The sequence below is a fragment of the Pimephales promelas genome, chromosome 1 (genome assembly GCF_988280905.1).
Source record: "Pimephales promelas chromosome 1, fPimPro1.hap1.1, whole genome shotgun sequence".
Taxonomy (NCBI): Eukaryota; Metazoa; Chordata; class Actinopteri; order Cypriniformes; family Leuciscidae; genus Pimephales; species Pimephales promelas.
The window spans coordinates 29,420,513-29,447,490 of record NC_142769.1 but is presented as its reverse complement, the minus strand read 5'-3'; the positions used below and the strand labels follow the sequence as shown (position 1 = coordinate 29,447,490).

At 37.5% G+C, this 26,978-nt stretch overlaps 1 protein-coding gene across 9 annotated transcripts in view; it reads left to right on the top strand.

Moving 5' to 3' along the window:
• Positions 1-26,978, top strand: part of sorcs2 (sortilin-related VPS10 domain containing receptor 2) — a 179,132-nt gene that overhangs the window by 138,777 nt on the left and 13,377 nt on the right. For all 9 annotated transcript variants that reach the window (XM_089129425.1, XM_089129428.1, XM_089129431.1 and 6 more), the window contains exons 4-13: positions 7,668-7,832; positions 8,719-8,792; positions 11,392-11,456; positions 12,918-13,036; positions 16,132-16,221; positions 22,360-22,539; positions 22,991-23,137; positions 25,301-25,403; positions 26,349-26,425; positions 26,824-26,915. In XM_089129425.1, the coding sequence (XP_088985551.1) occupies positions 7,668-7,832; positions 8,719-8,792; positions 11,392-11,456; positions 12,918-13,036; positions 16,132-16,221; positions 22,360-22,539; positions 22,991-23,137; positions 25,301-25,403; positions 26,349-26,425; positions 26,824-26,915 (1,112 nt within the window). The remainder of the gene's footprint in view (positions 1-7,667; positions 7,833-8,718; positions 8,793-11,391; positions 11,457-12,917; positions 13,037-16,131; positions 16,222-22,359; positions 22,540-22,990; positions 23,138-25,300; positions 25,404-26,348; positions 26,426-26,823; positions 26,916-26,978) is intronic.

The following is a 26,978-nucleotide window of genomic DNA, read 5'->3' as shown; positions in this document are numbered from 1 at the left end:
ATTTTAAGCTAAATATCAATCTATAAAGTGTTATATAAATAAACGTGACGTGACTTTACTAGAGTGTCGAATTGTGAGTGCCGAATCGTATGCTTTATTAAAAATGCTTCTCAGTTTTGTTCTGTGTTTACTTGTTATTAAAAGGAAAGGCAGCACATATTCACATATTCATCTAAAGGCTGCTCTCAGCAGTGTGGGCACCGTCGGATGTTCGCTAACGATATATCACTGCACCTATATTTCGAACTTCGTTTTACCCCTAAACAAAGAACGAAAATGACTTTGCTGTGAGTAAACAGGGCCTTAAGGGGTTAAACTCTTAAGTAATATTGATAAACTATATCATTTGAAAGCTTACAATATCTAGTTTCCATATTTGGCGACTGATTTTCAAGAGGAAAATCAACAGTAGCTGTAATTTATCAATTTGCAACAAGAATATTTTCATACACCCAAGGCGTGTTCAGACCTTTATTTTGAAATAGCAATGAACATGAAAAATCATGAAAAAATGGTAAAAAATAAATAAATAATGTTTTAAATATAAAGTAAAAAATAATAAATTCACCATTTAGTGATGTGGCAGTGAGCTATAACTCACATACATGTTCTTTTATATGTGTTTGTTAGACTTTGAATTCATATCAAAATCTGCCAAACTTCCCATACTACTTCTAAATAGGATGTCTATTTCATAAATTGCATGAAAAGTGTGGAAATAATGGTTCATATTTTGGTTGTATATTTTCTGTTAATAAAACTGTAACTGGTTGTGAAAATAGGCACATAATATCGTAATATTGATACATCGATCTTTGGCCACTGAGTCTAATCAAATTGTAACTGTATTGCGTTATGTTTTAAAGTAGGCCTATTGTCAAATATTATATCGATGGCTAAGATAATCAACGTCAGATTGTATCGTGATGAAACATCCAACTTTTTATATTGAACATTAAATATCTTCTTATTGGCTGAGATTGTCACGACCCTTCTTCAGGGCAGACAAAGTGATTGTTGTTGTGTAGAACATGGTGTAATAAAATTGATCCATTGATCACCCATACAATATTACATATTAAAACCACTATCCTTATCCTTATGACAGTTTTTACCATTCTTCTGCCAACAGTCAATGTGTACAAGGTTACACGAAACAGCATAATTGTAGCCAAGAACCGCACCTACAGAGCAAAAATAAATAAATAGTTACATAGCCTTAAGCGCAAAGCTGTGATCATGCTCATAGTGCAAGCATTGTTATGCCTCTTTCCTTTTGTCTTCAGTGTTTTCATGGGTCCTAGTCCCTGGTGTAGGTGTTTGATGTGTGTGGGCTGTTCTTTAGTCTGAGCTGAGCCATTATGACAGGCAGGAGGGACTTAATAACAGTGCTTTCACCCCAAGCATGCTCCTGACAAATTACCTGTGTGAGACCTGGATTTAGAGAAGGGTCAGTGGAAAGATCACGCATGCACACACACACACACACACACACGCACACACAAGCACAAACACACAATGCCTTTGTCTCCCTTGAAAAGGGAGTCTCTTCACTGGCCTCTGCACTTTCATGCTATCACCTAGACATAATAGAAGCTTAATGCCTATTCAAAGTGTTTGATGTGTGTGGGAGAATATTTCCATATTCCACATGTGGGGAGAAAGAGGCAGAAAGGGAGAGTCTCTGTATGTGTGTGTGAGATGTCTCAAGCTTGCCTATTGGCAGTGGAGTTGTCTTAAAGGGATATTCTTTCCAAAAATGATTTACTCACCTGTTGCTTATTTTGCAGAAGGATCTTTTTTTCACAGGTTTTGGCCATACAATGATGATATAGGGATCACATCTGTGTATATACAGTATATATCACTCATATATTTAAATACTTTTGATGTCTTCCAATAGCTTTCTGAGGATAAAAAAATATTTTAAAAGTCAACTGAGTCAAGTCACCTTTATTTTAATAGTGCTCTATACAAGATTGTTTCAAAGCAGCTTTACAGTGATCACCAGGATAATAATGATGCAATGATCCAAACATAGATAAATTCGACTGTAAAGCAGCTCTAAAAAGAGAAAAAGTGTCAGTTCAGTGTTGATTCAGTTTCGTTGTAAAGATCATCAAGTATAGTTTAATTCATCTATGAAGCATCTCTGCAGAAAACAGTGGTGTCATTGATTCTCCGGGTCAGTTCAGTTCTCATCAGTGTGGGAACGTTCTTAGTTAAGTATGTGTACATCATCTGTTCGTAAGGTTGGTCTGGACCACTCTTAGCTACCTTATCACTGTTGACAGTTCACTCCGCTAGTGGCCACCACTACAAAAAGCTTTTTTTACATCTCAGTCTATACAAATCTAATTACATTGTAGGCTAATTCAACTGTTTTCATGCAAAGAATAAAATTATCATTACACTGATTGTTGTTATTTTTTAAATTATATTATCCAAAGGTACATCAGCTGGTAAAGCAATAGCCAGTAAAAGCTTAGGAGTCTATTTTAAAGGGAATGATTGTGGTGGGGAGTTTGCTCAAACTATTGCAGCTATACAGCGATTAGTTGTGCTAAATTAAAGATGCCACAGTCTGTGGAGCTCTTTCAAAGGCCACTGAACGCATACTGCCAGTTAGTGTAGCAGGTTGGGGCATGATACGTTTAAGCGTTGATACGTTGAGGTTGCGGGTTCGCACACTCCTTCCAAATCACCTATTAAATGCAATTTCAACTATTTCTAAAGTGCTTCTTTAATAAAGAATACAGCTTTCTCACATAACGCAGTGAAGCAGCCCCATCATAAGTGAATAATTGATTGTCGAGCCATCGATATCAACCAATTCAGCACCACCGCCACGGACAGCACCTGGTAATGTTGCACATAAGAAGGTATAGTTCAGGGAACATGCCTAGAAATGGTATACCTTTAGTTAAGTTTAACTTTAGAGTCTTTGTAACACACAAAGAGATAACGTTATCGGGAAATCCAGCACAGATAAGTATTATTCGAACTGTGCCAATGCAATTCCTCTAATGTCAACATCATTTGTGAGTCTATTCAAAGGAATGTTTTGGTTGATGGTATCAAATGCAGCAGATCCAGTAACACTAATACAATTAGTGGCTGCTGTCCTGACACGTGTTGTCTAACTCCATAGAGTTTAGAATGTCTATAAATGTCAATCCCATGCATCTTTTTCATTATCTACATAGATTATATTTACCAACAATTAAGATAATTCTTTGATAAAGTCTTTATGGTGGCCTGTTTACTGTAGTTAGAACAAATATCAAACGAGATTTATTGTTTCAAAAAAGAAACTTCAGGCATGTTGCTCCAAACTTGAATGACTTATTTTATTCTGTGATACATAGGTATTTTAAGAAGATGTTTTAAGTCTGGATTCAGTCAGAGAGTTGAACTTGAGCATTGGGCAGATTTGTGAATGAATCAGTTTTCAAAAACAGTTTTATCAATCAGGTTTATTGTTTTAAAACAATGATACACATTTAGAACAACTGTAAATTACGACAGAATTGTCATCTGCCTTTAATCTGTGCTACTGACATTTGACCATATCTCTAGGCAGTGGTGGAATGTAACTTTGTTACAAATACTTTGTTACTTTACTTAAGTAAATTTTTCACGTATCTTTACTTTACTTAAATAGTGCATACTTTTTACTTTTACTTCGTTACATTTTGCAGCAATTATTATGCTTTCTACTCCACTACATTTCTACAACTTCTGTTAAATTTTCGTTACCTTTTTTTATCAGTTTTTCCCCTGACAAAACGTAATCTGTCCGTCCGTTCTTTGCACGTATGTCTCACCAGTAACGTTTGGTTGCCATAGATATATCAACCCGATCACACTAAATGCATCTCGCACGTAGTGTGTTTATCGTGCAATTTATACGCGAAAATTTGTTTTTACGTGCATAGAAAACGCACAGTGTGTAATACGTTTTGGTTTGGATTATGGCCAGTGTTGGGAGTAACGCATTACAAAAGTAATACATTACAGTAACGTATTACTTTTTGCTGTAACGCAGTAGTGTAAGGCATTACTAATCAATTTTCAGTAATATTTTACTCGTTACATGTTCAGTGAGGCTTGTATTACAGTTGTATTACAGTGTATTGTCTGCTTTTACTTCTTAAAGGCAACAGACTATGTGAAAGTTTTAAAGCAGTCTTTTAGTGCCAGTTCAGAGCGATCGCGTCTGTAACATTGTTTTTTCCTCATAAACGAACACGAAAACTAAAATAAAATGAATATTTTAAGTTCTATGGAGACTGGAGAGCCAACCCTTCCTCATCCGATTTGTGCAGTGTAATTACAAAAAATATATTTTACCTCCTATTTTTTTGTCACGCATGAATGTGTGTCTTTTCCCTAATAATAAAAATAAAACATAGACTGATATTTGTCTAATGTCTGGAGTCCTTTAAGGAAGTAGCCTATATACGTTTCAATACATGAATTTTCGGAGAATTTTTATTTCAAGTTTTGACTGCAAATGTCATGTCCATAATGCTGGACTTCCCCAATTTTAAATAATTTATCCTTAACTAGTTTTGTGGTGTAGGTCTACGTATTTTATAATGTTAACTTCAAATAATAGGCTACTAATAGCCTAATTTAAAGATAAGGCAGCATTGGATATGGACGGTAAGGAGAATAACGCTGGAGTTGGAAGAGGTGTGTCGCGATTCTGTAGGTTCGTGGATGTGGCGAATCGCGATTTCGGTTTCATATTGCATATCGTTACAGCCCAAAAGTTAAGTTCTACTTAGTTATTTTGGTGAAAGTAACTCAAAAGTAATACATGAGTAATGTAACGCATTACAATTCTGGGACAGTAATATTGTAAGGTAATGAATTACTTTTAAATAACAGTAACAAGTAATAGCTAATGTATTACAGTTTGGAAGTAACTTGCACAACACTGATTATGGCAAGCCAAGAGGTTCAGAATTACACCATAAATTAATCGCGTTTACTGCCAAACATAGTTATTAGCATATAGTAAGGATAAGCATGATGTGTATATTGCCTAATTGCAAGCTTGTTTCAGAAATGGTGACAACAATTTTTTTCCATCATTATTGAACATCATTATAGGAGTATTAGGTTGAATGACTTAGAATTAAATGTTTTATTAATCATTAGAAAATAGACATTAAGAGAATAAATTGTTATGCAAGTACTTTTACTTTTAATATTTAAAGTACATTTAAAATCAGGTAATTTTTTTACTTTTTACTTAAGTATTTTCATTGTGTTACTTCTACTTTTACTAAAGTAAATATTTATCTGGTTATTTGTACTTTTACTTAAGTACTGAGATTCAGTACTTCTTCCACCACTGCTTCTAGGAGAATCCTATCTCTTTCTCTCTTTGAGAGGAGCACTAGGGACAGCTAAGCTGAGCAAGTCTTGGTTGTTTCAGGAGAAGCTTTCAACATTCAAACAGTGCCCCACAATTCTCCCCTTGGCTTTGTTTGGTTGAGTATTGAAAATTTGCAGTTGCCGCAGTCAGTTTTCTTCAAGTCTGTCTCTTGTTTCAGTGGCTGAGCTCAGGTGCACACAACAGACCTCTCTCGCTCTCTTCCCCTCCTCATCTCTTTATGCTTCCCATTTTTCCACTCAGCACAGACTGGATATCAGAACTGCTAATTTGCAAATGAAATTGGGTGGAAAGAAAAATTAGTCAAGCTGCATTGAGTAAAATCAGTTACACACAAATTTACGCACAGACATGTTTGTCCCTTTCACAGACTGTTCTGTTCACAAAATTTCATAGTGCATGATCCATAGGGCAGAAAAGTTCCCGTTTTGTTTCATCGCTCCACAGAACAGAATCCCAAAACTTCTGTGGCTTAGATGATTTTTAGCAAATTGGAGCCGACTTTTCTTGTGCTTTTGGGTCAGTAGTGAAGTTCTGGCATGGAAACTGCATGTGTTTAGTACGCATCTTACTATGCAAGCTGAAACCTCAGTGCATGTTGCCACCAAGTCTTGGTGCAGGTCTTTTGCAGTCACTCAAGAGTTTTTCTGAACCTGCCTTCTCAGCAATCTAGTTGCAGCCATTGATAGCTTCCTTTTTTACCCCGTCCAGGAACTTGAGAACTTGCTTCCAATAATTAGAGCCTTCACTATCTTTTTGCATCGGGTTCCTTGTATGTGAAGGGCAATGATATCTTCTCTTAACTTTTTAAGACCATTCTTTTGACATATTTCTAACATGCAGTCAAACGTGACACTCACCAAACTTATCCAGTTTGGATATTTCATGCGACCTAGCTCAAACACACCTGGTGCAACTAGTGAAACTGAGCTGAGCCATAATGAAATGTACATTTTGCCAATAAACCTGATTTGCAATGCGGGATGAATTATTTTGATTACAACTGTAGCACTTTCAGAGCAACGAAGAGCGAGATGATTGTTCTCTCATGTAAATCCTCCAAGCTGTCCACAGTATCTTTCATCCAATCATAAATGGACATACAGAGCTTAATTCTTCACTATGTAACTTGAATATTGTGAGAGAGGATCCGGCTGGTGATATTTAAGTAGATTATCTCATAAATGATGATATGACCTACATGCATTGACTAAAACCTCATTATAAAGTGGCAGTCAGGCATCATTGAAGACTTGCGCTTTTAAAGTGCCGTTGACCACCACATTCTACCCCATGTTATTGTACCGGCCCTCTATAGCCTCTTCCAGCCCTGCCAGCTCGCCGTACTCCTCTGGGACAGACGCAGGATGTTGTTTGATGGCTTTTATCCACAGACCACAAAGGAGGCTCTGTGCTAAACTCTGCAAGTTATTGCTTTAAGAGGGAAGTTTTACAGAGAGGAGATTCTTTCTTTTTTTCCTCCAGAGTCTTTGTTTTGGGATGGATAACATGTTTCACAGGGATCCCTTTGAGGGTCTCTCTGTTTGGCAATCCCCATGAGGATTCCAGCTTGTTTTTCTGTGCTGCTAGCAGGTAGTGAACTTGCCTCCCGTTATGAGACGCTTCACTACGCAGACGGTTGAACAACAGCGCCACTCAAAGTTAGTTGAAGGAAGTGAAGCTTACAAAAAAAAATAAAAAATTCAGGCTGTTCTGTGAATTCGCACAACTTCTTTTATTTTAAATACTATAGACTTCTATTGTGTTTTTATGTCTCTTTATCTTTTATTTATAGCCTACATGTTTTGTCTTAGGCTATATGTGTTGATCTAAATAAATAAAGGAAAACATACTGTAAATGCACCTTAAGACGTGTCTAAAGGCCTCGTGTTTGTGTCAGTAAAATATCACATACTCTACAGTAAATTGATGATCTAGACTGGGATTGGGTATATAATAAATATCTAAACTATAGAATTAAACTGACTATACTGCAAATATTGATGTGAATCTTGACTGTTTAGCGTCTAATACAATATTTCAAATATGTAATATCTAAATACGATGTGGCAAATAGCTGTATATTTAAATTGTAAATATTAAAAGGTTTTAATACTTTTTTAAATGATTATTTTTATTTTATTTATTTTTCATTCAGACAAATTTGTGTCCAGGAAACCATGCTTCATTGTCTAATAAATGTAAACTAACCAACATAGATCTTGACATGTAGTCACTTAAGACATTGTGTGTTTTGTAGGTGATCTTGGTGAGCTCCAGCATCAATGAACGTGATCAGATGCTCTTCATCAGCACAGATGAGGGTTCATCCTTTCAACGGCAGCCTGTCTCCTTCACCGTGGAAACACTCCTCTTCCATCCATCTGAGGAAGACAAACTTTTGGCTTACAGCAAGGAGGCAAAGGTCAGTCATGAAAGTGTTGGCCATATAATAATACATAATAATACAGTCAAGAAAATGACTACCAAAGACACCAATTGAAGTCTGTGTTTTTTGGCAGCTTCAAACCGGTCACTCACAAGATCATAATATGTCAGCTGCATGTTTGTAGCGTTTCTTGTCAGGCTCAACTGCCTGAAAAAGTCTTTGTGGTTGTTTTAGTGTAAACGATTTAGGTCTCGGCTGGATGACTTGACCAACTGTTCTCAACACATTTCTCACCCAGCTGTGTTTATGGTAATGCTTTTTGCTCTCCGGCATATTGGCATCCTCATTATTAGAGTTATGAGCAGCACTGTTTGGCCTTCAGGCCATGGTTGTCTCTCGCTTAAAGAGCATGTTTACATTGTTAATGGCTGGGTAAGCAACAAGGCAAGAACTATGTGTGTGTGTTAGGGGTACGTGCGAGGGTGTGTGTGTGTGTTTGCGGTTGATGAATTGCTAAAACCCTTTGACACTGCGTGCAACATGCTGCATTTATCATATCTGAGATTACACAGAAAAGACAATGAAACAGCACATGGCAGGTTGGCTGTTTTGGCTATGAGTGTGTGTTTGTGTTGTTATGGTGCAGTTTGGTGTGTATTTTCCAAGCAAGTGGTGATCAATATAATCTCATTATAGAAATGATCAATTAGAGACAAATGCACACACACAAACACACTCAACATTTGTGATTTTAATTGCTTTATATGGACAGCTTCCCACAACCTAATCGTTATATACATTAGACGATGAATCGCTCATCTAATTATCATGATCCTGAGAATTTGCAAAGTGTGCTTTAATCTAATCCGGCCTGAAAATCAATGTATAACTTGTGATTTATTTATGTTTCTCTGTTTTTCAGCTGTATATCTCCACCGATCTGGGTCACAAATGGACTCTGCTACAGGAGCGTGTTACTAAAGACAGAGTTTTCTGGTGACTATTTTTCTTCTTCTAAAAGACACTCGTCTACACCACATAAAGAGAACCTTGTGTTGTTTCAAATCTGTATGACTTTCTTCATTTTGTGGAATCTCAAATCAGATGTTTAGCAGAATGTCTGAATTGATGTCTGACCAGGGGCTGTAAAGCTCCAGAAGCACCAAAGAAACATTGTAAAAACATTGGGCCTGAATGATTTCTGATGCCATATAGAGAACTGTTATTCACTGAAAATATTGCTTGATGGCTGCATGTGATCACCATTTTCTTTCATTATATGGAAAAGAGCAACTTTGACATTCAGCTATACATAACTTATTTTGTATTCCACAGAAGAAAGAAAGGTCTTTATTAAAGGTCAATACTGGTTTACTTTACTTTACATTGCCTTCTAAGACTTTCTTTAATCTTTCCCCCACTCCATTCTCTCTCCCATACCTTCTTGGTGGAATTCAAACCCTTTTTTTTTTTATTTTCCATTTCTTTACTCCTTGGTTATGGTTAACTGCTACAACAGCTGGGATTGAAATCCTGGACAGAAGTGATTTATTTCTCCACCCCATCCAGTCTTTCTGTCTGACCTGCTCTTTCTCTTTGTGGTCTCTCCTTCCTGATCTTTCACTCTCTCCCGCTTATGTGCCATCCTCCTAGCACACTTTTCCAGATTCACTTACAAAGCTCTGTACAGTTTGTGAGTGGTTGATAGTGATAAAAGACTAAAAAGTCTGCTCCCTGTCAGCATCTGCCATAATAAACCCCATCCAGCATGTTTTATTTGACTGGAGGTTTTACAATGACACTGTAAATCTGAAGCTGTTTTTACTCTATTCCTCAGCTGCAGGGGGTTTGATAAGGGTCGTACCCCTTCCCTCTGTACTGTCTGCAAACCTCTTTAAAACATCTTAGAGAATTGCCTCAGAAGACGCGACAGAATCAGTTCATATTGAGGGTTGCGGCTCTCTTGTCCTCCCCGTCTACTGCCTTTCTCATAAAACAACAGAAGGGAAGGTCTGGAGAGAAGAGAGCATAAATCAGTGTGGCTTTAATGGACAGGGATGTTGCCTGGAAGGATGGTGGTCAGTAGTGTGTGGTCTGGACAGGAGATTTGAGCCCATTTTCACTCATCATGTGATGTTGAGACTTGAGTCAAGTAATCTGCCATAAATCAATGTGGCATTATGGTGCTGTATATATTTGTTTGTTGTACCTTTACTTCTATATCGCTTTTTACAATATAGATTGTTTCAAAGCAGCTTTACAGTGATAACAGCTTAAGTAAGTTCAGCGATGGTTAATTTTTGTTGTAAAAAGTTATTAATTTAGTTCATTTATATATAAATAGCCGCTGTGGAAAAAACCATGATGTCATCATCCAGCTCAGTTCAGTTGTCATATAATAGTGTCAATGCAGGCAGATCAACACTATTGTTGAATGTTAAACGTTGAATGTTAAATCTCCCCAACTAAGCAAGCCAAAAGCCAAAGGCAACAGTGGCAAGGAACCAAAACATGCTATTACTGTAACTAACTATTAACTGCTATTTTTGCCTCAATAAACTCCTAATTACTGCTTACTAATAGTTGGTTTAGGTGTTGGGAAGGATTAAGGGGTGTAGAATATAGTCATGCAGAACAAGGCATTAATATGTGCTTTAAAGCTCTAATAAACAGCTATCCTTGTAATATGCTTGATAATAAGCAACTAAAGTGTTATTTTTATTAAATCTATTTATTTTTTATTTATTTATTACTTAAATGCTTCACTTTTTACCTTTATTTATTTATATTTTGTAAAATAAATTCTTGTTAAAACACTGGGCAGCTTTACTGAGCCAGAACTTCACTGAGAAGTTTAGTAACCTCCAAACTATTTTCTTTAACACAACTGTACACCAACTGGATTCACCCTGACATAACTTATACACTATGATTCATGACTTCTTCTATGGACAAAAAAAAAATGGTTAACACTTTATTTTTATAGTCACTTTAGACGATCAACTAATTATAAGTAACTTTTCAACTACATGTCAACTAACTCTCATTAGAGTATTAGTATATTATAGTAGACTGTTAGGTTATGGTTAGGTGCTAGGGTTCAGGTTAGGAGAATACGTTTACTTGTAGTCGCCAAGTTACTTACAGTCAGTTAAATGTCTGTTGGGGGACAAACAAAATAAAGTGTTAGCAGATATTAAGCAGACAGTCTACTGATACTCTAATGACAGTTAGTTGACATATAGTTGAAAAGTTACTTCTAGTTAGTAGAATGTCTAAAGTGGACTATCGAAATATAAAGGCTGTCAGAGAACAGTCTGACAAAGCTGTTCACTCTTTTGAATGTGATTAAAATGAATGGAAGTTTTAAAAAGCACAACAGCAGAATTAAGAATCATAAAACAGTTATGCACTATATTTGAGGTCTTTGTGTGAAATGATAGCTTTCAGAGTTTGTGTTAAATAAAGTCATTGAAACAACATGAAGGTGAGTAAATTAAGTTAAAATATTTGAACTATCCCTTTAAGGTGTCCTTCTGTGTGTGAATCTTGTTTGCTTCTCTCAGAGTGTTACTAAATGTATGCTTTGTTTAAGGGCTGTGACGGGGGTGGATGTGGATCCTGATTTGGTTCATATGGAGATTCAAGACATCGGCGGTGGTAAGGGAGGGCATGTGTTTAAAGAACAGTGCATTTTCATTCAATTCTACATAGCGTAACAAGCAACTACGAAAGAGGGCAGATGGGATGTTTTGAGGCTTTATTTTTGCCTCATTCACACAAACCTCTTTCAGTAAATTCCTCCTAGCTGAGCTGTTTTGTGATGATTGTGTGCTTGTGTGTGTGAAAGAGACCAGCCATGCAGATGCAAACTTTTGCACAGAGCTCCAACACACACAGTAACATTCAGTGCAACCAACAAACACGTGCATTCAAACCCTAAGGGAGGTGAAAGTTGAGTCTAACCAGTATAAAAGAGCACACTGGACACATACATTCGGCCCTTCTACGGATAAATGAACTTTCATTACTCTGTATTGGTTGGGTTTGTGTCATACAAACAGATGCAGACCTCAAGTGTTGTTGCTTCAGCTCAGTGGCTCCCTCAACCTCTCCTAAGATGCTCTCTCTGTGTGTGTGTGTGTGTGTGTGTGTGTGTACGCGTCTGACCTTGTATGTCAGAAGACAGAAGCAAAGCACTCAGCCATTCTAATTGCTTTTTAATGAATTTCTCTGCTGTACTGCTTTGATTAACCATTCGTCCTCTTCACTGAAGTAGTCTACTCAATTGTTTGCCTAAAATTATACAAAAAAAACAAAACAAAGAGAATGAGAGGAAACAACACTATGAGAACAGCAATTAAGTTCCAGACTTTGACCTTTGACCTTTATTAACCTTTGACTATGATTTTTGGAGCATGCATTCTCCTATCATTTTTTCATTATTTTCCAATTGTTTGTCATTTTTTTTGCATCTTCAGAGAATTGATAAATGTGTGTGTGTGTGTGTGTGTGTGTGTGTGTACATGTACATGTTTTTCTATCCCAGTGGGGAATTCAACCTGAATGCACATAGACTCATGGGGACTTGTGTCACAGTGGGGGCCTAAATTGACTTCCCAATGAGGAAACAAGCTTATAAATCATTCAGAATGTGTGTGTTTTTTATGTAAAAATGCAAAAAGTTGTATGTGATGGGAAGGTTTAGGGGTAGGGTTATAAGGGGATAGAATATACAGTTTGTACAGTATATAAAAAAAAAAATTACGTCCCCACAAAGATAGTGGACCAGACGTGTTATGTGTGTGTGTGTTTTTGTAGAGGTTGCTGATCCAGCTATTGTGTGAGATTCTAAACAGAAAGGCCACGTCAACAAGGCACCTCGGCACTGTTTTCCCATAATTAATTTTCTGCCATTCTGGAGCAAAGCAATGTGTCATGTGAGGATCAGCTTCAGCTAATTTTGTTAAAAGCTCACTTTTTTTGCAGATATCTTTTGCTCCATTCACCTCTGAAATGAGATCCAAACACTCACTTACAAAAGCCATATGATTAGACATAGAAATAAAAGTTCCTACAAATTTCTTCTAACCCTTTTTGTGTCTGTGTTTCCCCCACCAGGATACCTTTATGTGACGTGTCTCATCCAAAACTGCTCTGATAAAATGGTGACAGCACAGTTCTTGGGGAAGATTGATCACACTTCCCTCTCAGTGCAAGATGAATACATATTTGTTAAGGTAAAATGTCATTAATGTGTTAATGATGGTGTGTAATATTATTACATTATAGAATATCTGTTTTATAGTTAATATATTTCAAAATGTAATTTAGTTCTGTTATGTAAAGCTGAATTGTCAGCGTCATTAATCCAGTCTTCAAAAATCATTCTAATATGCTGATTTGTTACTCAAGTATAGCATTTCTTATTATCAGTGTTGCTAAATATCTTAGTTTTTTCTGGATTCTTTGATAAATAGAAAACTCTAAATTCAAAGGAAATGATATCCATTTATTTAGCAACTAATATAAAAAATTATTTTACTGTCGCTTTTGACACATTGAATGCGTCCTTTTGCATTGAACATTGAATGCTGAAGAATATACACTATACACAAACGTAAGGGATAATATACTTTTAGCCAGGCATATTATATTATATTATATTACCCTAAAAGGATTTATCTTGTGAAAATGACCTTCTGAATGCACATTATGCCACTTATTACACAACCGCTTGCCAGATAAACAAATGGACATTGAGTTATTAATGAGCACAGCCAGGAAATCTGTTGCCAGGGACAATAGTTAGTTCTGATTGTAATTCAAAAATAACTGCCTGCAGTATTGACCGATCATCAGAATAAAAATTCCAGGCAGCCATACAGTTTTTACCAGATGAAGAAGATGAAGATGAAAGGGAGTTAAAAAAAATGACAAAGATAACGTAGCAGCATGTCTACACACACACACACACACACACAAACAACAACCGACAAACACAGAATGAAGGAACTGGGGGCTTTCATACTGGCAGTTTAGTTCAGAACGGGGCATGGTTCGCATGAAAAATCACCAATGTGAACACTGTCATGGGACCCGGGTGCGCACTGGGGTACCGAACCCGTGACTAACTAAAAAAGGTAGTCTGAGTTCAGTTGCTCCCGAACCGTGCCGCGGTTCGTGTGAATGTGAAAGCAGCACAGACTCGGGTACACACTTGTTCAGGAAGTAAAGTGACCAGCACATGCGTTTTAGCTTATTGTGATGTATTCAGTTAAATAAAACACTTGTAAGGGATGATAGTGTTGATGATTTACCTTGGATACAAGCAATAGTGAGCCTGCAGTGTATTTGTGCATTTCCCGTGGAATCAGGGCAACAAATTTGGAAATCCATTGTCTCCTCGGGGTAAAATCTTTGCGTGGCTGGGGGAGCTGCCACTCGACATGTCACTCGACCAGTCACCGTTATTATATGCGCCTGTCACTCGACCCATCATGGATCTTGCCTCTCGACCTTACACAATATGTAAGATGTTTTTTTAAACCAAATGCTGCGCGTATCCCCTTTAGCCAGCGGGAGCCAGAACGGTACGCACTGTTGGTCAATATTCACCATTAACCCTTACAGCTACTAGCAGACACTGCTGATGCATGTGATCAAATAGACAGTTCTGGCACGCCACGCTTCGCTTTATTCCTATGGGTGAGGTCACGTGACTTTAAGGCGTCTGCTAAGCATCACAGGATGGCGGCGCTTCATTTGGAAAAATGCTGTGCGTCAAAAAGCTGGCCGATGCCTATCTTTATGCAAATTAATTATGTTGAACGCGACTATAGAAGTAGAGCTTATGGAGATGGGGGGAAGTCTCTCGAGGGTCCCCTGTTCTAGACTGGCCGCTGGCTCGAAACCACACTCATAGCGGTAAACTAAGGTACACCCATCAACATACAAATGTAGGGAAGCGTCGCGACCCCATGCGACAGTCGTGTCGCAAAAGTGGATCCATAGCGACACTGTTTTCATCTACCAGACACTCCGATTGATGCACATGTGCAAACAGACAATCCTGCACTTATCTATCTATTTGTCATCTTATCTTATATTTTATTCACTCTTTTTGTCCATATGGAGTGCATGTCACGTCACCTATTAGCGTCGCGCCAGCCACAACCTAGCGTCCCGCCTGCCATAAGATCTCTCACTGTTTACATGAACCAGACACTCCGATGAGAGCATGAGTGCAATTCATCTCTTATTACCTTTTTGTCATCTTATCTTATATTTTATTCGCTCTTTTTTGCCCGCATTGGAACGCGTCTGGTGGCTCTTACTAGCATCACGCCAGCCAAAAGATATCAGACATCTACCAGACACTTTCGTTTGATACACGAAAACACAGACAGTGCAATCCTTCTCTTTTTTACCCTTTTGTCATCTTATCTTATATTTTATTAGCTTTATAAAGTATCTTATACTTTATTAGCATTTATTATATAATGTATAAATGCATGTATATATAATTTATTTTACACTGCGAGGACAATCAATGCACCTGAAGGACTCTTAAAAAGGAACAATAAATGCATGACCATCAGTTAGCCTTGTCCCTTGTCCCACTGATATTGATAGAACTGTTAAGTAGACCTCATGGGCAAATCACAGCTCAGTAAATGTTTTCAGAAGTGCAGAGCTGGGCTTTTTTTTCTCAAGAGCATGGCCATCTATTTGCACACGTATAGACTGATGACACTTCTAATTTCTAAATCAAAAGGAGCCTCAACTATGGCATTTCAAAATGCTGGGTGATTTTCAGGCTTTCATTTTGCTTTGGATGTATTTTTTTTTATCACCCCCTGTCCCGATATTTTATTCCATTTTCTGATCTTTAATAATTAGACAATGACTCAAGGGCATTTGCTCTTGTTCTGTATTCATTTCTCTCCCCCACCCCCTTTTCACCTGTTCAGTTGTTGTTTCTTTGAAGGGATTGCATCTGTTAAAAAGAAATTCAGATATGCCCTTGAGAAACAGGACTACAGTGTCTGAAATGTTTGTGTCTGGTTAGAGGCACGCTGATGCAGACTGGGCACAATTCATGAGAACTATAGTGAGTTTGTACAAGAAACCAACAGACTAGTGCAGAGACTGAATCTATTGGGATAATACCAGCCAGGTAAAATCAACAGTGTGAATTAGCAAAAAGAACGAGTGGTTTGTCTCAACGGTCTCAATTGCTGACGGCGAAGACATGATTCCACCATTGGGATAGTGAAATGAAAACTGCACTCTTAAACCAAATAAACACACTGTCTTTCTTTTCTTTTTTTAGGTAACTACAGGAAATCGCACCAAGTATTATGTCTCATACCGGAGGAATGAATTTGTTCAAATGAGATTCCCTAAATACTCTCTTCCAAAGGTACAGTCCTCAAAGATGTGGCTGTTAAATGGCCAATATTTACTCTCAAATGCTTTGTGCAGTATTTAGTTGTATTCTTTACAAAAATATTTGTTGTATGTTTAAGACAAGAGGAAACTTTTGACCTCAGAATTATGGTGTATACAACACTGTTTGTGCTGATTATACATGATTGCATGATTGCAATTGTGAAATTGCTTTTAAACTACAGTTCAATAAACCAGAAGTTAATTTTGAGTGCCTTTTGAGTAATATTTTAGAATAGCTGAATCTCCATGTAACACACAGCAGTCGTGTTTCATTACTGATTGAGTAAGTGTTTTTGAATTAATTGGTTAAGTAAATGATTCAATGACTCTCATAGAAACAGTCAATTGATTAATTGCTTAATGAATCAGAGAGTTTAAATAATTAAGTTGAATGAATTATTCTAAGACTCAATCACAAAGACAGGAGAATCTCAACTACTAAATGCACCGACTGACAGCATGCGCATAAATAAAAGGGGTGAAACAAACAATGAAACAGTTTTATAAATGTTATAAAGATTTATTTAAGTGCTTTCTTGAAATACACTTACTAACATTTTAGTAACATTTAATGTAGCAGTATCACGTGCGTTTATAGTTGTGTGCTTGAAGTGACTGATTTTTCATCTATTTATGAACTATGTACTAAATGTGAATTACTATTTGAAGGTGGTTATTGTTCTTTTATCAACTGCAGATGTTGGGGATTTCACTTTAAAGCCAGAGACTGACTATGACGTATTGCGGCAATATGTATGACCTGAAGAGCACAGTTGCTGTCTAGCAATGAAACACTACACCATTACAACACAGATGTGGGTTTAACCTACTGAGGAGCCGTGATGTATGGCAGTAATATGCTGGCAAAAGAAGACAGCTGGCTAAGGGTTACAGCTGATGACTGACCAGACTGTCTATGTCTCTAACCCAAGGGAGTGCTTCAGTAAAATGCTAGCTGACTGTAATTGAATAACATTGATTAGAGTGGAGGCCAGGGGGGTCTGCTTCATGTATATTTCACCTCAGAGAGAGAAAGGCAGGCAAAGGAGAGAGGCAGTAGGGCAGCTGCTGTCAATGGCATTTGTAACTATGCCAACCACTGATTCACTGTGACAGAGTGAAAGAGAGCGAGAGAAAGAAAAGTGTAAGAGAAAGAGTATAACTAAGAAATATGCTCCAGATTAGCAGACATTCGCCTTAATGGCAAAGGATAAGAGCTTTGATTTAATTGCTGTAGATGTTGAACACGCTATAGATTTATTCGTTCAGTGCCTTCAAGCGCATATGCGAGGGCTTTTGAGAAAATTTTTAACAGATATATTTATCATTTCCCTCACGTGGTGTCATTTTTTTCAAGGTTAAAGCAATATTGATGTTTTTCCCATCTCTAGTCCCTCTTTTCTCTGCTCTTTAAGCCGTGTTTCACTTGACTGAGCAGATGGGTCAAATTTTAGACACCTAGTTCAAGAACCCAGAGGAGAGCTAGAGTGTGTGAGAGGGAAATGGGGTTGGCTGATGTTGTGCCCATATTTTCCACAGTGAATAATTGAAAACCTTTTAAAAAATGCAAAACCCAATTCCAGTATGCAGTCTCAGATCTCTTCTTTCTTTACGTTATGGATTAATGATGGTCCTTGTCTCCAGTGGGATGATTCGGTTGTTGTAACACACCTAGGACACTGAATGGTTAAGCAGCACTAAACTTTCGGCATCTTCCTCTCTTTTCCTTCTCTCATCCTTTGTCTTACGTCTTTTAAAGGTCATCTCAATGATTTATTTTTTATTTTATTTTTATGAACTTTGTGGAAAAGTAAAGCTTGCTATATCTGAAGATTCAAATCTGAAGATTAAGGGAATGGATAGCCAAGAATTTGTTTTCAAAGAGTTCCCAGATAAATAAACATTTTCAAGAATGTTGGGGACCTGTTTTGGGTACCATTGATTTCTTTAAAAAAAAGAGAAAAAAAATCAAATCCACAGAATAAAGAAAATCTTTGGCAAGGTTTGGAGCAAAATGAATGAGGATGAGTAAATGATGACAGAAATTTTATTTTTTTGATAAACTATCCCTGGATGAAAGCATTTAGCATTCTATGTTTTAGATGACTTTTATTTTAATCTCAAATGAAATCTGAGATGATAGTCTAAAATGAAAAAAATTCCAGAAGGCTCATTTAAATCTTTCTTATCCCCAATCATTAATTGAACTTAAAAAACGACTCTAACTTTATGGCGCTTCTATAATGTTGTAGGCCTGCTTTAAATGTTTTAGCCTAGGTAAATATTGGTATTGCAGTCAAATTGCAATCCCTTCAACCACACAAAATCAGTTAAAAGGGCCCAATGTTCTTTTACTTGAAACAGACTGTGAATAGAAACAATACTATTGATTTTGGCCAATTAAGAGCTGTTTCTCCACTTCAGGAATGTGGCAGCATGACCAGAATTCAAATGCACCACTATTGGAGCACAATGAATCCAACGGACAGAGAAAAGCAAATATTCTGCTGTGTTGATATGCCATTTCTTTTTTCTTTTTTTATACAAATAGACCTTTAAGGATAGCATGTCTTTCCATCCATCATTGTACAGTAACCCATACCATCCTTTTTCTTATACATACACTCAGCCAGTCTGCCAATAATACACTCAGGGATCATGGCTGTAGGCAGAGACACAAATGTCCTGCCGCTGTGTCATGGCTGATAGGGGTCCTGTGCCTGCTGTCGGAGACAGATGGATAGTGCTGTCTTAAGTTCTGATAGCGCTGTTATCAGTACTGTGTCCTGTCACACAGCATGAACAATCCATCCATTCAGTGTTTTAAAATATAAGATCTAAAACTAAAAGGGCTTTACAGCATTTTCTGTTTTAATCCTATTACTCTGTTGTTCTTGTTGCTGTTTGTGTGATGACTTAGATGATCTAATACTGTAATTCACATTTGATCCAACTTCCACTTGGGAAACTTTCAGCAGCTGTGTTTCACAGCGATGACTTCACTGTCTTGCGTAAGCCTTGGTTGAAAGATGACCTCATCGTTAAAATTTTAATTCACAACTAACTAAAAGATGTTGAGCTGTTCATATTTGACCTAAAAACAAACAGACAGGAATTACATTGCCATTCTAGACTAGAGGCGTGTTCAGTACCATCTCCAAACCTGATTGAAAAAATACAATTTGTGATCGCTTGTTTCCAGATGTGATCATGAACTTTATGACAAATAGGATCAGTAAAAATAATGTCTCTATTCAGATTTACAGTCCCCTCTAAGTGTAGCATAACTGCTCCAAGAATTGAGGGTTGAGGATCCAAACGCAGTTTAATGGGTTAATCCACATACATATACACAAAGGCCAGGCAAAGGTCGGAACACAGATGAGCAGTCAAAACAAAGACAATGTCCAGGGCTAAAGCAAAACCAATGATATCCAGGGAACAGAAATAACAAAGGTCCGAGGAACAAGGCTCAGAAATGCAGTACTTGCAGATATAACAAGACCTACTGAAGAGGGAATTAGGTTTATATAGGCAGATCATTTCCTCTATCAGTTTGTTTGAGTTCACTGAGCAGCTCGGGTAAGCTATTCAGATCAGAGAATACTGTATTGTCCAGCTAAAGTTAGTATTGACTGATTCACTTCCATTGCGAAGATCATTCGTTATTAACTAGGGGCCGTTAATACGACACCGTTCTAACAGAAAAACTCAACACGCTCCGGCCGCACATCCGCACAAAACAGTGCCTGGTGTCTTGAGAACGCACTCACAGAAATAGGTTCTAAGGTGCAAACAATTATCCATTATCTCTGCACAAACCTCAAAAACGCAAACTCGCGAAAACGTTGCCGTGTAGTTCTTCTTCACAAATCAACCCTCAACAAACTACTTATCTGGTCTTAAGAATTTATAAGAAATGTTTGCCATGTCTCTACGTAGCCACTCAAACCAGAATTATCCCGACAATATTTTCTCTGAACAGAGGTAAAGGGAAGGAGGCCTTCACAGGGTAGAGACTAGTTGTCACTTCAGGAGTGTGTTGTCGTTGTGTCCAGGCGATGATACTTCATCAGATCTGGATATGGCGAACCGCGGTAAACCTCGGGATAAACTGAGAGACTAGAGTAGGCGCCATCCTTCTTATGATGTACCAAGTTCATCAGGATTTATGAATATTAAAGGGATAGTTCACCCAAAAATGAAAATTCTGTCAGTATTTACTCACCCTCATGTTGTTTCAACCCCGTAAGACCTTCGTTCATCTTCGGAACACAAATTAAGATATTTAAGATATTAACATCGCTCCTGCATACAGTCCATAGGCTTCTTGAGGTACTGGCTCTTGCTGTCCCCGAAAAGTCATTAAAGACATCGTTAAAATAGTCCAAGTGACTACAGGGGCTCAATCTTAAGTTTATCAAACGACGAGAACACTTTTGTGTGCAAAAAAACAACAAAAATAACGGCTTTATTTCAACTATTCACTTCCTTCTCCATGAGCCTGTAAGTCAGTTAACGTAGTGTGATTGCGTAGAGCTACGTCACACGTAGGCTCACTATTGGCCGACGCTGGTCATGTGTGTGTGATGCGTGTGACGTACAATAACAGAAGCTTACGCTATTAAACTAGTTAGCTGACTCGCGCAGAGGGAGAAATAAACGAATAGTTGAAACAAAAAAGTCGTTATTTTTGTTGTTTTTTTGCGCACAAAAGTGTTCTCGTCGTTTAATAAACTTAAGATTGAGCCCCTGTAGTCACTTGGACTATTTTAACGATGTCTTTAATGACTTTTCGAGGACAGCAAGAGCCAGTCCCTCAAGAAGCCTATGGACTGTATGCAGGAGCGATCTTAATATCTTAAATATCTTAATTTGTGTTCCGAAGATGAACGAAGGTCTTACGGGGTTGGAACAACATGAGGGTGAGTAAATACTGACAGAATTTTCATTTTTGGGTGAACTAACCCTTTAAGTATTCCTGGTTCTGGCTGATCTAAACTATGCAGCCTAACATTGAATTATAGAAGTCAATAATGTGTTATGTGTATGCTAGGCCAAATAGATGTGTTTTTAGTCTAGATTTGAACTGACATTTGATAGTCTGGGCAGTGGGTTATGGGTTTCAGCCTTTGTTGGGAAGTGAATAGGTAATTTTTATGATTTCCAAATTTCCAAAGGTGAAATTTTCAGAATTTCAGATATAAGACATGCACTTTTTATACTGTGTAGAGTGGACTTATTACTCATAAAGCCTCTGTTGCAGTTTTTTTGGTCCAAATGGGCATGCGCACACATATACCGTTGCTCTTCAAGCGTGTTACTTTATCCTTAGCTTTCTTATTCTTATTCCTATAATTCTCCCAGCAAACAAGTGTTGTGTAACTGACCTCTCACAGAGGGGGCTCAGTGCCTCTAAACTGCTGTTAGTGGGACATACGTGAGAAATAGATTTAGAGTTTGGTCTCTGAAGCACATTAAAGCTGCTCAATGCTTCAGGGACTTTTACTAGCTCTTCACTTAAGTTCTTATGAATGAATTCAGCTTTGGGCATGAGCTTGTACCCTTCATCTTTGTGCCTAAATTAATGCGACCCACTTTCACTTTATCGGCAAGAACAACATGGTTGCAAACTCCCCCGTCCTGACCCAGTCTTTGCCACAGCACCCGGATGTAATGCTGCTAAGCTACCAAAACTCAGGAGCTTAGTGTTGATTCCCTATTTTAAAGCAAACCAAAGGGTCTAATTATAGGAAGGATTTATTAATTGTTCATGCTTTCATTTCATCTAAATCTGTCTCTGCACAGTTTATGTTCCAACTCAGTTCTTCACAGCTGCTCAAAATAAACTTTTCAATTCAAAGCAACTAAGTATAATCACCATGGAATGATATGCAGCACTGTGTTTGTTGTGGTTTTATGTAAGCTCCAGTGAAAGCATCACACTTTTCTGTCTCTATTCACACAAAGACACGCACTCAAAAGAATCCCTGCGTTAATTATTTGCACCTGCTGAGAAAACTGAAACTGCAATTTGCATTACATTTATTTCATTTTTACCTTTACATGTTCTAATTTCCTTTTTCTGCTTTTCTCTCCTTTTCTGCAGGATGTGCAAATCGTGAGTACAGATGAGAATCAGGTATTCCTGGCTCTTCAGGAGTGGTATCAGACAGACACGTACAACCTCTACCAGTCAGATCATCAGGGTGTCTATTACTCCATCGTGTTGGAGAACGTCCGCAGCACTAAGCAGCCTGAAGAGAATGTCCTCATCGACATCCTGGAGGTCAACATTTCACCCCACACTGTACCCGTGTAATACAAGGCAGTGTGGGTTTTACATCCCACTTAATCCTCAATGAACTGAAAATAGCTCAGCTGTAGTAAAGTTCACATGACTGTATGCATTCACATTGACAGATAGCACTCTAAAAAAACACACACTTAAAAGTGGAGGTGTTACACACATAAAAGTGCTTGTGATGTCTAGTAAGTCTTCAGGCATATTCACTCATTATTCATAGCCAGTAGCGTGCTTTAATAAATAAGTGATTCTAGGAAGCTGATGTCCATGTGCTACTAAAACAAGCTCGATCTAACACATATTACAGTTTCTTAGACAGTTGTGACTTGGCCAGGATTTGACTTAATACTAACATTTTACAGCTTCTTTACAGGATCTTAGTGATACTGAGTAGTACCAAAATATCTTTCGGGTATGTTTGTGTATTTTTCAGGTTCGTGGCATCAAGGGTGTATTCTTAGCCAATCAAAAAGTAGATGGAAAAGTGACAACTCTTATCACCTACAACAAAGGCAGAGACTGGGAACCACTGGCTCCTCCTACAACTGATATGAACGGCAAACCTGTCAGTTGCAAGCAGGTAAATATATTGGCTCACATTTCCAATTGCTTTTTGCATTGCTGTTTATCTATCAGAGCTACATTAACTTTTTACACATGATCTTGTAAATACACTACAATTCAAATGTTTGGGGTCAGCAGTCTTTGGAAATGAACACATTTATTATTTTATTCAACAAGGATGCATTAAATGTTCAAAAGTTACAGTAAAGACTTTTACAGAAACTATTTATTCAAAATAAATACTATTCCTTTACATTTTTTTTTTTCAAAGAATTCACGGTTTCCAATAAAAATATTAAGCATCACATCTGTTTTCAACATGACAAATAATAAGAAATGTTTCTTGATCAGATTTCTGAATGATCATGTGACACTAAAGATTGGAGTATGATGCTGAAAATTCAGCTTTGCATCACAGGAATAAATCACATTTTAAGATAGGCTATATTAAAATAGAAAACCGTTCTTATTGTGCTTTTGTAATAGAGTGCCGAAGTTACGACGTCACTCTTTAGGCCAAAATGCGGAAGTGAGTTAGCATTTTAGCACTACCGGTTCTCTCGCTCTAAAGTCTATGGGATTTTTGAATGTGTTTTTGCAAAATCACCTGAAATAAGGTCTGTGGTGAACAAAGCCTCTAAATATTTTCACGTTTTGATCTATGACAATGAACACACAGTTATAACCTGCTTGTGGTTTTTTTAACTTTATTGTGTCTGCTTGTGTTTTTAAAAAACTTTATATAAGCTTCAAAATGTATAAATTTTGGATTAACTTGTAAAGATTATCTTGATAGAAAAAACCTGTAAGGGTCTCAACTCTTTGTTAAGCACAGATCTTATTTTTTGTGATTTTCCAAAAGTCTATGGGGAAAATGCATAACTTTTTGATCGAGGGAATCCATGCGCCGCTAGCTTCCGAGTTATGCTACAAAATGACGTCATCACTTCGCCACTCTAAGATACTATTTCACAGTATTAGTCTTTGATTAAATAAATGCAACCTTGGCGAGCAAACTTTTGGTAAGAACATTTTTTCAAAAACATTCAAAAATCTCACCTTTCCCAAACATAATAGCATGCCTACAAACTAAACACTAAAATAAAAACACCATATTTGATTTAAATATAGTTGTGCTGATGTAATTTAACCAACAATTCATTGCATATTCATACCAACAAAATCAAGACTTTATTTCAATATACAGCTACAGATTCCAGCCCACACTCTGCTTTTTTTCCTCTTCAAAATGATTGTACCACAACGGTCTCAGACACAGACGTGAAGTCATTGACCCCTCGATCTGACTCATCATCTCCCACTGTTTGCGGTTGTGTGTTGGTGGGCAGAGCAGGCACTAGTTCTGCTGCTTTCTCGTGAGACAAAAAAAAAAAAAAAAGATCTGAGTCATCAATCTACACACACACTAATCCACAGGGTTTACTCTTCACACACACACACACATACAGAGCCAGAGATAATATGTAATTTATTATATTAAATGTCAATTTTAAACACCTGTAACTGGTAGCTGGCCATTAATTAAGACACATATATGGTTTCTGGCAAACATAAGACAAGACGAGATGAGATACAAATCAGAAGCTAGCAGAGCTCGGGGGACATATTGACTTCTCTCTCCTTTCCTGTCTGTCTAGCCACCCTTCTCACATCTGTCCTATCTCTCAGTCTTCCTTTTGACATGTCTTTTTCCTATCGGTCTCCTATCTCCGATAGAAGACACATCTGTCCCCTCTCTCTACCTTTCTCTCTCATTTTTATCTCCCATTATTAGTCATTTCTTCATCTTTTTTAATGGCACCCCTTTTGGGGTTTTATGGCACCTTAAATATGCTTTATATTCATGCTCTGATTCATCTGTTATCCCGGACGTTATGTTGTATGAGTTGTGAAGGGGTTTTAAGTTATGTGCTCCTTACTGTAGAATTTAGACTGTTATTTCTTTGTTTAAGCAAGGTGGTTTTGTGTGTTTGTCAGTGAGTCCAGATTATCTACTAAGTGCAGACATTATGTAAAAAAAGAAAAGAAAAGTATGGTGGTGCATCTGTTTGGTAATCACATTGGCGTGATTGCCAAAGTGTAAAAAAGTCGGAGTCTATACATACAGATAGATACCAAAAGAGAGTAATTTTTTCTTTTTGTCTGCTCCTCTTCCTAGCCTGACTGTCACCTCCATCTCCACTTGCGCTGGGCTGACAACCCGTACGTATCTGGAACCGTCCACACTAAAGATTCTGCCCCAGGCCTCATAATGGGTGCAGGTCAGTCTCCATGACAACTATAACCCTTCAGTATTGTCACCATAGCAGTGAGGAGCCCAAAAACTCAAATCAAATGAAGCTCTGTAAACCTCAACTTTTCAATTACAAGAAATAATTATAGTCCAGATCCAAATCTGCACTGCAGCATGCTTAGGGAAATTATGAAAGAAGATTTCTTCACACAAAAAAGGAATGCTAAGAAGTGTTTTTAGGGGAAACATTTCAATGTGATGTACCATAAAAAAAATAAAAAATAAAATAGAAATCTTGGTTTTGAGCCGGTTTTCCCTATTTCTGAGTGTTGTGCAAAGCCGATGAGTCCACACTGAGGCAGGCACAGATATATGAAATATTTCATCTTTATTGCCACAGGGTTCATGGGGAATTGAAGAAGACAATACATTAATGTTCTTGATTCCAAAGTGTTGCCAGTTCACAAGGTCGAAAAGTCTGTCTGTTCCCCCAGGGTTAGAGACATGCGCACACATACACACACACATAAACACACACACTGACAGTGTCACACTGACTTATTCACTCTTGACTTGTTTCACTAACTAACAAACATGAATAGTTAGAGTCTTTCAGCCTCTGGTTTTAAGAGTTATCAACACATTGCAGCTAGTTTTTACCATGTCATTATATGTGTACCTATACTGCAGAGACTGAGCACTGAGTCTTCATCAAAATCCAGCTTTCTATTGCTATTATTGTGCACCCTCAGTAAAAATATTCAGCTCTAACTAGTTCTCAGCCTTTGATCCCCAATAGCCTCCAGTTTTCTCACAGTTTCACTCTTTTTATATGTAGCTCGCTCACGCTTACTCCTCCCTCTCTCTTAAAATCAAAGAAAGTGAGGAAATTGCTGCTTTGCCTCAAGTTAAAAAAAGAAGAAAATTATAGATTATCTCTGTATTCATGTGAGGATATTCATATTCTCTTCAGGTAACCTTGGGTCTCAACTAGTTGAATATAAAGAAGAGATGTATATCACCTCAGACTGTGGCAAGACCTGGAGACAGGTGAGAAAGAGACTAATGATCTGCAAAGCTGTTTTACAACGATTATTCAGTCTCATAAAAATGCTTCATCATAGATTCTTCTGTGACTGTCACAAATCTTTAGATTTCCTCTTTGTGTTCAACACCTTCCTTTTCCAACTGACTCGGTTTGGTTTGCTTTTTGAATTTAGATCTCTGTTCCTCTTGTTCCCATCTCTGTCTTAATTAATCTCTGTCTTGACTCCTGTCTCTGTCTCTTAATGGCCTTTCAGTGATTTCCGGGATTGTTGCTGCCTCTCATTTGCTCAACTGCATTTTTCTCTAACGACATTGAATCTTGATTATGATATTTACTATGATGAATTAAAATGCCTTTAAGTGTTTTTTTCATATATAACTATTTTATTTGCACACTCTAGGTTTTCGAAGAAGAGCATCACATTCTCTATCTGGATCATGGCGGTGTCATTGTGGCCATTAAGGACACTTCAATCCCTTTAAAAATACTCAAGTAAGATCATTAGTTTCTGTAATGTATTGTCTGCATAAATGATATTGCAATCATTGGTAAGCG